The sequence below is a fragment of the Podarcis melisellensis genome, assembly GCF_964234715.1.
Source record: "Podarcis melisellensis genome assembly, chromosome: 8".
NCBI lineage: Eukaryota > Metazoa > Chordata > Lepidosauria > Squamata > Lacertidae > Podarcis > Podarcis melisellensis.
In genome coordinates, this window is record NC_138540.1 from 86,876,643 (window position 1) to 86,888,763 (window position 12,121).

Sequence of the window (12,121 nt, forward strand, 5' to 3'; positions counted from 1 at the left end):
CTTTACATGAAATTTGCAAGAGATCCAGCCCTATCTTCCTCTGACTCAGGTGGCTATACCTCCTGATATTTTGGCTAGATATAAAGAAGATAAACATATAGCTGAGAAGCGGATAAAATATTCTTGTAAGCGATAATCCTTTCTCTAGGACTAGTCACATCTTTGAAGGAAACAAAGGTGGAAATTTGAATTAAACTTTCTGCTCATGCCTCTGTGAGCATTGTTTTTGTTGTTTAGTCGTTTAGTCGTGTCCGACTCTTCGTGACCCCATGGACCAGAGCACGCTGTGAGCATAGAACAGATCAATAAGGTTCAATAGGGGGCATAATATGGTGGGTAGAGTGAACTGTTCCACAAGAAAGTGGGGTGAAAGGACAGCTCCAAAGTGAAATCTGTGATCTCTTTATTCGCAACACGGGAACAGCAGCTGACATTAGAATTTTGAGGGATGCTTTTACAGCTGTGATTCTGGTATGCCTTATTAATAGAAGTACAGGTAAAAGAAGAGAATAGAGAACCAAGACAAAATATTTATCTTGCAGCTTCCTCAATTAGGGGTGCAGCAGAAAAATGAACATTAACAAGAAATAAGGCAGCAAGATACTAAACATGTAGACAAAGAAGTAATTCCAGAAAATGGGAAAATGTTAAACATTGTCATTGCTAAAATTATGGGTGTGTGGACATTAGGTTTGTGTGTGTGTGTGTATGTGTGAGTCTCCTTTTAGGTGGCCAAGGTGGGTGACGATGGGGTTCTGCTTCTCCAAGACACCCGACCACCTTCAGAGGGGAATGGCACACATTTCATAAAAATGCGGAAGGGTGGCAAAGCCAACCAGCATGGGGGAGATGTCGATCTTTTCAGGAGGGATGGGGGATTTGAAGCGGAAGTTCTGCAGGATGCTGGTGAGGATGAGGAAGAGCTCCATGCGAGCGAGGTGCTCCCCAAAGCAGTAGCGTTTCCCTAGGAAAGAGGAGGAAGGTGAATACAGGCTTTCAGGGTGCTGTTAGACACGACTCAGCAGTGGCATGGAAAGGGAAGAGGACTCACTCACCGATGGAGAATGGCATAAAAGCCTTATTCCTCTTGAACTGCCCGTTCTCATCCAGGAAATGTTGGGGGTCAAACACATCTGGTCTTGCAAAATATTTGGGGTCTCTCAGCACAGATCCAAGCACAGGGAAGACTTCAGTCCCCTGACCAAGAGAGGGAGAGAATCTTAGAACCATAGAATTGGAGAGCTGGAAAGGACCTGTGGGCCAACTACTGCAGTCACCTGTGATGAAGAGATCTCAACTAAAGCATCCATGACAGATGGCCATCCAACCTCGGTTGAAAAACCTTGATGGAAAGAGATTCCACCCCCTTCTGAGGGAGCCCTTTCCACAGCCCCAAAGCTCTTACCATCAAAGAGTTCTTCCTGATGAGAAGGGAAGGGGAAAATGGCTTTTTTTTGGGGGGGGGGGTGTTAGAATTTAACACCTTTAAGCCCCATAACCACCAGCACTCCTTTGGGGAAGGCAGCACTAGAAGACGTGGAATCAACATCATATCATCTGGCTGGGCTCTTCAGGTCTTATTTTGGATTTGACCAGATGAGTGAAACCAAAGTACCTTGGGAATGGTGTATCCCCGGAACTGGGTATCACGGGTCACACGTCTTGCTAACCCCAAAGGGAGCATGTCAGCGAATCTCTGGATCTCGTGGATCACAGCATCCGTGTAGGGCATCAGGGGACGGTCATCCATGTTGGGAGTGCGACTGGAGCCAATCACCCGTTCAATCTCTTCGTGGATCTTCTCTGTTGAGAAATCAGCAGGATGTGACAAAAAGTGTCCATTTGCACTTTCATAACTGGCAAAAACAAAGAGATTTCTCCACCCTCCTTTCCAGCCCCTTCCACATTCACCTTCAATTTCCGGGTATTTCAGTAGAAGCAGGAAGCCATAGCGCAATGTGGTGCTGACTGTTTCTGTGCCAGCAAAGAAGACATTGAGGGTCGTCATAACGAGATTCTCTAGGAAGAACTCTGAGTTTGGCTTTTCCTTTTCCTAGCAAGAAGAAAAATGAGGAAAGAGGATATTTCACATATTATATTTTGCGATAATCTGACTGCCTCCTATCTATGAAGCTCTCTCTCCCCTTCTGATTGGCTGAGCTACAGTGACGTCATGCAATGAGGGGAAGGGTCAGTTGTGGAGTGCTGAAAAGCAGCCCAATGATTGTGTGGGAAACAGAGGGTTGGGTGGAGTGGGAGGGAGGAGTCACATAGTCCTTTTGTGCAGAAAGGCTACAGAGGCAAAGGAGAAGTCCTGCTGAATCAGGCCCATCTGGTCCAGCATCCTGTTCTCACAGCAGCCAACCAGATGATCCACTGGGAAGGAGGGTTCGAGCACAAGATTTATTAAGAAAGAAAGAAAGAAAGTCTACAAAGTTTCCTTACACAGAAATTGATCGTAGTAACTAGAATAACATAATCTTACCTGCTGCATTTTCACTAGGAAGCAGTCAATGAAATCCCGAGGGTTGTTGGGGTCCAGGGTCTCCTTGTTTGCTTTTACCTTCTTCGTAATAAACTCCTTCAGGCACAACAGGTTTTTGAAGGTTTTATCTTGTGGGCCAGGCAGGTGCTGCATGATGCCTGAGAACATGTCGTAGAGCTGTGTGTGTTGGGTTTGGAGGAATCCAGAGTTATCAGGAGGAAGAGAGAGAACAGATATTGAACAAAGTAAGATGAGATGGATTTGGGGGGCAGGGAGAAGCAGGAGTTCCTCCCTCCCTCGGTTCCTCATTATCATGGAAGGTTTGGGAAAACAGGAGGCTTAAAAGAAAGGAGATTGGAGAAGTGTCTCTCCAAGAAGAACAGACAGAAGGTACTTCTGACTCCACCCAGATAGAACTTGGTGCTGACTAAGCCATAAACTTGTCACGGACAAAACCTCAGGGCCTGACTTCTCTTTGAGTGACAAGGAAGGCAATTTGGAGGAATTGCTTAAAAAGCAAGCAGCTTCAGTGTCTCAATCTGGGATTATCTCAGGTTGAAGCAACATTGTAAACTTGCTCTGGGCTGAGCCTGACCAAAGAGCAAGGCAGAATAGGAGTTGCAGCACCATGGAGAGCTCAGAGAGAGACACTTGTTCCAACAACTATCAAAACAATTTTAAAGCTTCTCCCAGGTTCTGCCCACTTGTGGAGAACTTAGTTTCTGCTGCTATGGAAGATTGTAATATTGGCTTTTGTTGGTCAGGCTCACTCAGACCCCTGAATGTGATCTAGCTCCTTAGCTGGTGTTGCTGCAGCTTCTAACCCTGTGTCTTGACCACTGCTGGTCTTTGGGGTAATGACAGAGCCCCACACAGAGCTGGCTGTCCTGCATAATATGCCTTGAGTAGATTAAGAGAAATTGCATTATCCACAAACTCACGATGGAAGTCCTCCACTTCCCCTCCAATTTACCTGTCCCCAAGAGGTACAAGTAAACTGGGCGGTTTCCAGCATAGCGAGGAGCATGGAGAGAAACTCCTGATCTTCATATTCAAAGCGGTTGCCAAAGGTGATGGAGCTGATGATGTTGGACACTGAGCGGCTCAGGACATAGGTGGGGTCAAAGGGTTCACCTAGAAAGAGAGACCCCCAAGTCACTCAGCCCTGGATCAAGTCAAAAGTGCACTTTGCAAATCAATTCAGTCTTTAATGATGTTTTCTTTCATCTGCCTGTTTCTCTCTCGCCGTTCATCTAAAGGTGGCTTACAGAATATTAATTAGAAGAGTATAAGCATAAGAACCACAATTACTACTTTCTGTAAAAACTCATGAAACATCATCAAAATTAAACCAAAAGATTCAGTTTATCAGCATTCAAATTCTCAGTTAGCCGTCAACAGTTTCTATTACTTGTAAGCCTTCATGCCACATTTCTTGAAGATACCAAAACTGAGCTCACTTTTTGTTGCTCTCAGGGATTCCAGCAGGAAGTGGGTCTCCTCCAGGATCCGTTCTTCGACGGATCTCTTTCCTATCCCAAAACTCCTCAGTGTCATGATAGAGAATCGGCGTAGCTGTTTGGTTCGTTCCCCGTGACTGAAGGAAATCCCTGGGAAGCAAAGGAGGAGTTGTATCACAGTGTGGTACGTTGGCTTGACAGCCACGGACAGAAAGTCTTTGCAGAGGGTGGTGAACACAGCCCATGATATCATGGGCTGTCCCCTGAGCTCACTAGACGACATCACAGGGGATCGATCCCTGAGGAGAGCGAGAAAAATTCTGAGGGACAATTCACACCCTGGCCAGCACCTCTTTAATCTTCTACCCTTGGGCAGGAGATATAGAAGTATAATGAGTTGGACCAACAGGCTAAAAAAATTGTTTCTATCCGCGGGCTGTTAGGCTACTGAACGGAAAATAATATGGTGCAACTGACTTTTGGGGCTGGTGTGTTGTGTGACAAGCACACAGAGTGCAATGAGATTGAATGTTTTTTTTGGGGGGGAAGGGAGGCTCGGTTAATTTCATAGTACACAGGTTGTACATCAGGTTGTACATTGACAATAAAGGTATTATTATTAAACAGAAGGAGGAGCAGGAGAATGTGCACTCAGTGGGAATGCGGCTGAAAACACACAGTGATGGAGATCCTCCCACCTCCCCCCCCCCCCAAATGATGAAAACTTCTTCATTTTCAAATCTTGTCCAGTTTTGAAGTTCAGATTTCAGTTTTGGGGAGAACATCCTGAGATGTGTGTGTACTTTTCTTAGAGATAGAGACTCTCAGGCTCATTTACCTCTTCAGTAAGATGGGTATAACAGAACCACCACTGAGAGTCCTTGGTGCTAAGCTGGCTAAAAGGTGCCATATAAATGCCAGTAATCATGTGCTCTGGGCAAGAATTGCCCAAGAAGAGACTGACCATAACCCTGGAAAAGCTGATTAAATAGGGCATGCTCTCCACGGCCACCAAACTCTTCAGCTTGGTCCACCAGGGCCTCCTTCACGGCATCGTATCCACACAAGGCCACAACACGGCGGGGCCCTAAGTGGATGGTGTAGACAGGACCATATTTCTCATGGATCTGTAAAAGAGAACACAAGGAGAGCCTGCTGGGTCAGGTTAAAAGGGGGCACATCTAGAGTCCAGGATCCTGTTCTCAGATTGACCAACCAGATGCCCTTTATGGGAAACCTTCAAGCAGGACCTGAATGCAGGAGTGCTCTTCCCTCGTGTGGTTTCCAGAAACTGGTTTCCTCCAACTGTGGAGGCACTTCCCTGAGCTAGCCACTGTGATCCACACGACAGTCACCTCCAGATTATTGTAACTCGCTCTACGTGGGGCTGCCCTTGAGACTGACCCAGAAACTTCAGCGGGTGCAGAATGCTGTAGCAAAACTCCTTACGGGGTCCTCACTGCGAGATCACATTCACCCGGTGCTATACCAGCTGCACTGGCTCCCGGTGGAGTACAGGATCAGGTTTAAGGTGCTGGTTTTAACCTTTAAAGCCCAAGGGGGGTCCACCTCTCCTGGTATGTCCCACGGAGGAACTTACAATCTTTAAACAAAAATATGTTGGAGGTCCCAGGCCACAGAGAGTTTAGGCTGGCCTCAACCAGAGCCAGGGCTTTTTCGGCCGTGGCCCCGATCTGGTGGAACGCTCTGTCCCAAGAGACTAGGGCCTTGCGGGACTTGACATCTATCCACAGGGCCTGCAAGACAGAGCTGTTCCACCAGGCCTTTGGCCGAGGCACAGTCTAACCCCCTCCTTTGACAATCTTCACAGAATCTCTAGCCCAATGGTTGCCATCAATTTGATTTGAATTAATTCTATAATGAAATGAGTTTAGAATGTATTATTTTATTGTTGTTAGCTGCCCTGACCCTGGCTACGGCTGGGGAGGGCGGGATATAAATAAAATTTATTATTATTATTATTATTATTATTATTATTATTATTATTAAAAAAGATCCATTGTGGCTATCAGCTATTGGCACTTCCCTCCATTCCATGAAGCAGAATAATGAAGAGAGGGAATCTGCATCTACAGCACAGAAGTGACCTCTCTGGAGTGCAAGCCTGGGCAGCCTCACTGAGGTGGTCTGAGGGAGAACAAAGCAATAAATTTGGAACAGCTTGGCTGCAGGAGTTGTTGGAAGGAAGCATACAATTCATCATTGAAGCACCTTAGGGACTAATAATAATAATAATAATAATAATAATAATAATAATAATAATTTATTATTTGTACCTCACTCATTTGGCTGGGTTTCTCCAGCCACTCTGGGCAGCTCCCAACAAAGATTAAAAATACATTAAAATGTCACACATTAAAAACTTCCCTGAAGTTTAGTCCTTATCCCCCAAAGATTTTCCCCCCTCGGGGTTTATTCCCAAATCCTTTCCCATGAATGAGTGTAACCGCGAAGCAGAGGAGGTTTAGGATCAGAGTTCTGCAAGACTGTCTACCTTCTCAGGTTGATGAGCCCCTTCTGCTCCCATTTCTCCCTTCATGCAGAAACTGCTTTCTTGACTGTTGGACCCACTGTTGGTCTCTGTCTGCCCCAGCCGATCATCACATACAAGGCACCTCCCTAACTCACTGAGGGTTTGAAACCCATTGGATACCTTCACCTGTTTTAGCTGGTGAATTTAAGCTGTTTCCTGGGGTCTGGCCACTGTCACATGCTGACAGCTTCTATCTATCATCTATCTATCTATCTATCATCTATCTATCTATCATCTATCTATCTATCTATCTATCTATCTATCTATCTATCTATCTATCTATCATCTATCTATCATCTATCTATATCTATCTATCTCTATCTATCTATCTATCATCTATCTATCTATCTATCTATCTATCTATCTATCTATCTATCTATCTATCTAATCTATCATCTATCTATCTATCTATCTATCTATCATCTATCATCTATCTATCATCTATCTATCTATCTATCTATCTATCTATCTATCTATCTATCTATCATCTATCATCATCATCTATCTATCTATCATCTATCTAGCTATCTATCTATCATCTATCTAGCTATCTATCTATCATCTATCTATCTATCTATCTATCTATCTATCTATCTATCTATCTATCTATCTATCATCTATCTATCTATCTATCATCTATCATCTATTTATTTATTTTCTATTCCGCCCTATACCCGAAGGTCTCAGCTTCTAGGAGCCACGGAGGGGAGGGGGAATTAACAACCCAAAAGGAACACACTGTGTCCCCCACCAGGTATACTGCTTCTCCCCAACAACTCCCCACATGGCTATGATAGCCATGTTCAAATATATAAAAGGATGTCACATAGAGGAGGGAGAAAGGTTGTTTTCTGCTGCTCCAGAGAAGCGGACACGGAGCAATGGATCCAAACTACAAGAAAAAAGATTCCACCTAAACATTAGGAAGAACTTCCTGACAGTAAGAGCTGTTCGACAGTGGAATTTGCTGCCAAGGAGTGTGGTGGAGTCTCCTTCTTTGGAGGTCTTTAAGCAGAGGCTTGACAACCATATGTCAGGAGTGCTCTGATGGTGTTTCCTGCTTGGCAGGGGGTTGGACTCAATGGCTCTTGTGGTCTCTTCCAACTCTATGATTCTATGATTCTATAAACTCATACACCTCAGGGAGAGAATCAAAAGAGGGAGAATGTGGTGGAAGGAGAATTACGAGGAGATGATGTGTCAAGTGGAGAGAGAGAGAGAGAGAGAGAGAGAGAGAGAGAGAGAGAGAGAGAGAGAGAGAGAAGAGTGGGCAGGCAGATTGTATGGAGTGATCTTCATTCAGCAGCAGTATATAAAAATGATTTGATAATAACAAATCAGAGAGTGGATAACTGAAACTGAAGTTACCTTCATGAGTGAACGGAACATATCACTTGTGTTGACTTGGAGCAGGTTCCCGATGAAGGGGAGGGGAGTTGGTCCAGGTGGCATCTGGCTTTTGCGGTGCATCTGCCGCCATGTTGAGAAGACCATCAGGCAAGAGAGGCAGATGACCAGGAAAAGGGCTGCTGCTCCCAGGAGATCCATGGGGAGGTTGTGGGTGGCCTGTGGAGCTCTGCAGGCAATGTGTTGTGACCAGCTGGGAAGAGAAAATACCTGCGCAGCCCGAGTCGAGCCTGTTACATACCTTTGGAAGAACCTCCTCCTTGAAATTGTGCAACCTGTTTACTCTCTGCTCAGGGTCTTCTTTCAAGTCAAGAGAAGACCTTCCAGAGCAAAGTTCAGATGGACGGATAGTGGAGACAGGGAGTTGTCTGCCCAAGTCTGCACCACCAAGGAGCTTCAGGGAGCCCCAGAGTCAAGCACAATTCTCTCAGCACGTTTCTCAGAAGTCCATATCCTTTGACAGGGTCTCTGCTGGTCTAAGACTAGGAGGAGAGCAGCTGAGAAAGTGGCTGCAAAGGGGTGGCTGCAGCAGCAATAGAGTAGTCCAGGGAGATAGAGACAGTATCCCAGAAGTTCCACCATCTGAGTCTCCCAGAAGACATCTCCTGATTTACCAGCTTTCCTTGTTACTTATTTGTGCACTCTTTCTTTTCTTTTCCTAACTTCTGAACGGAGAGGTGCTAACATTTGAATCTCAAGTCACATCTTCTGCTTCTCTTTCTGGGTTGGTTGAGGTTCTCTACAATGTGAATTTCATTTCCAGAACTGAATTAGCTTGATGACTTAAATCCAGCTGTTGCTCTCTGAGGAGTGGGGTACAGAGGCTTGCTAGAAAATTGGCACAGGTTGCAACACTTTCAGCGGAGGTGTCCCATGCAGTTGATAAGTTAAATTGGAGAGCGATAGTGAAGCAGTGTTTCATGAAAACCTCAACAGAGCAGAGCAGGAACAGGCAGGGGGAAAGCTTCACCATTTATTTCACAGGAGGAATGCAGAACCATTTGTCAACCACAAACACACACACACGCTTTTCTCAGGAAGAAGCCCACCAAATAAGCCAGGCATTGAAAGGGTGTGTGTGTGACATGAGTATTCATGGCCACTTTTATCTTGAAAACCCTCAAAAGTCCTTTGATTGGGGCCAACCCAATAGGGCAGCCTTTTCAACCTGTGGGTCCCCATATGCTGTTGAACTACAACCCCCATCACCCCTAGCTAGCAAGGCCAGAGCTCAGGGATGATGGGAGTTGGAGTCCAACAACATCTGGGGACTCACAGGCTGAGAACTGCTGCAATAGGGGAACCAGACAGAGGGCCTTCTCGGTAGTGGCGCCCACCCTGTAGAATGCTCTCCCATCAGATGTTAAAGAAATAACCCTCTGACTTTTAGAAGACATCTGAAGGCAGCCCTCTTTAGGGAAGTTTTTAACGACTGATGTTTTAATGTATTTTTAATCTTTTGTTGGAAGCTGCCCACAGTGGCTGGGGAAACCCAGCCAGATGGGTGGGGTATAAATAAATAAATTATTGTTGTTGTTATTGTTATTATTATTATTATTAATAATAATAATAATATTAATATTATTAATACTACCCAAAATGTCACAAAATACTGCACAAGCCTCTTGGTCCAGCAGGACTTTTATCAGGATAGACATTAAGTACCACGAGGGCAGCTAGGCATTATGGAGAGAAAATATGGTTTGTTATTAAAAACATAATGCCTGCCTTGATTTTTGCTGTACAGCCTTGAAAAAAGGCACAGCTAGGGAGGTTGTCATGTCAAGCACATGCTCTTCAGAGATCAGTTTTCCAAAACACTCGGAGACTGGAGCATTTGAACAGAAATAGCTCTGGGACGGTTAGGCTGAGAGCTTGTTCCAGTGGATAGAGAACCTTAGTGTGGAGTTCTCATAAGCTCACCTGAAAAGGGACATTTTAGAGTTGGGAAAAGAATCAGAAAGGATAACCAAAATGATTCAGGGGATGGAGCAACTTTGCTATGTTGGAAGGTTGCAGCCTTTTTAGCTTAAGAGAGAAAGTAAGAGGGGACCTGATACAATTTTACAAAATTATGCATGTCATGGAGAAAGTGCATAGAAAATTTTCTCTCTCTCGTGACACTACAGGGAGTGTTTGCACATTTCATAATCAAGGCCTCTTGATTATTAGGCTGTGTGTGTGTGAGAGAGAGAGAGAGAGAGAGAGAGAGAAGTTTGTGGTTTTTGAATAGACAAGATGAGGACCAGCTTTCAGGTTGGACTTTGAAGACTCTTTCATGTGCCCAGAAAATTCCCTTCTTCAGAAATGTGAAGAGCCCAGTTCTGAACAAGAGCCCATCCCCATTTGGAGCCTAGCCAACTAACCCAAGAAGAATTGGACTGTTGGTATTCTGAAAATGCAAGATTATTTCGCTGCCTGTCGGGTGTCTGAGTCAACTTTCCCCAAAATCTGAAGCACACATTGCAAAGAAACTCCCATCTGATGATTCAAGAGAGATTATCACATTTGATATTTTGGCCAGTCACAAATAATTTAGACAACACAGTTGAGAAGCAGATAAACTGTACTTTTAAGTTTGAAGTGATCATACCCTAGGAGTAGTTACATCCTTATGTCACCAGGACTTTCCTACAGCAAAAAAATGAAATCAAATGACTTTCTGATCATGTCCCTGTGCATACAGAATGTGTAGATAAGAATTCAAAGTTGGGAGATAGGATATGGAGCTTAGATCCAAATGTTCTGAAGCAAAAGGGAGTCAAATGACATCTTCTTTTTTCCTTTTTTAAAGGGGGAGTGTAGCAAATGTGTTTGAATCTGTCCCAGGAAATTGCAAGAGACCCAGCCCTATCTTCCTCTGTCTCAGGTGGCTGTACTTCCTGACATTTTGTCTAGATACAAGGAAGATAAAGATATACAATGGTACCTTGGTTGTCGAACGTAATCTGTTCTGGAAGACCGTTCGACTTCTGAAATGTTCGACAAAGCCATTTCCGACCTGGGAGGAGAGGGCGTTGCGGGCTAACCCCTCCGACACACGTGGGAGCTGGCCTTTTGCCCCCGCGTGAACAGGGAATCCCGGGGCGTGTCTTCGACCCTGCCCACCAATCAGCGGGCCGGGGAGGCGGGGCCTAGCCTATTTAAGACCAGGCACGCCCGGGGACCACCCTCTCTCCCCTTTCCAGCTGAGCGGTTTTCCCATCTCACCCACCCTTTAGGCTTATCTAGCTATGACCTTGCTATGGACTTCAGTTGGTCGCCGCAAAGGGACCTGGTAGGAATTTTTCCAATTTGACGCACTTCTAGCCTTTTGGGTTTTTTGCCTACCTCATAGCAAACGTCACAACTTCTGCGGTATTGGCGGTTAGGCATTGGCAGGGGTTAATTGTTATGCAAATGAATGGGGGGAAGGAAGCGCCATCACCTTACCCCAATGAAAAGGGTAGTCCGGTAGAGGACTCCGGGGGGCATTGCCTTGTCCAAAACCTAGGGAGGTAAGGGCCTCCGGCACGCCCCCGAGCGGTGGCACCCGTGGGATCCTAGTTGGCGTACTTCAACAGGACTCCCACAGCTTGTGGATAACCCTTCCTGGTCTCCATGCTGGGTAGTCGATAGGAGCCAATGCCTAAGGCCAATACCTTTCAATTCTGTAATCAATAAAGTTGTGGCCTTTTTATGCCCATTAACCTTAAATAATGTGTCCAGTGTCTTCATTTCACATGGAGGAGGGGACTTGCCACGCAACCGGGGCACAAAGGGCAGTCAGCAAAGTCAGTGGAGGAAAATGACAAATATGCAGCAGAAACCGTTAAACTTCCAACGCGTGCTCAAAAATGGAAGCAATTATTTCTGGGTTTTGAGCGTTTGGGTTATGAAACGTTTGGGTTTCAAGACGCTCAAAAACTGAGGTACCATTGTAGCTCGGAAGTAGTCATATCTTTGAAGGAAACAAAGGTGGAAATTTGAATTAAACTTTCTGCTCATGCCTCTGTGAGCATAGGATAGATCAATAAGGTTCAATAGTCAGGGGGCATAATATGGAGGGGTAGAGTGAACTGTTCTACAAGAAAGTGGAGTGAAAGGACAGCTCCAAAGTGAAATCTGTGCAGGTATAAGAAAAGAATAGACAACCAAGATGAAATATTTGATCTTGCAGTTTCCTCAATTGGGGTGCAGCAGAAAAATGAACATTCACAAGAAATAAGGCAGCAA

At 45.1% G+C, this 12,121-nt stretch overlaps 1 protein-coding gene across 1 annotated transcript; it reads right to left on the bottom strand.

The window, feature by feature from the left end:
• Window positions 1–386: 386 nt before the first annotated feature.
• On the bottom strand, window positions 387–8,292 carry LOC309376229 (cytochrome P450 2A13-like). The gene is made up of 9 exons (XM_081922504.1): window positions 7,868–8,292; window positions 4,910–5,072; window positions 3,946–4,095; window positions 3,459–3,619; window positions 2,486–2,662; window positions 1,912–2,053; window positions 1,616–1,803; window positions 1,056–1,197; window positions 387–964 (listed from the first exon to the last, which is right to left on the bottom strand). Exons 1-9 carry the CDS (start codon window positions 8,045–8,047, stop codon window positions 783–785), a joined length of 1,485 nt encoding a protein of 494 aa, XP_081778630.1. The 5' UTR covers window positions 8,048–8,292; the 3' UTR covers window positions 387–782.
• Between the last annotated feature and the right edge of the window lie 3,829 nt (window positions 8,293–12,121).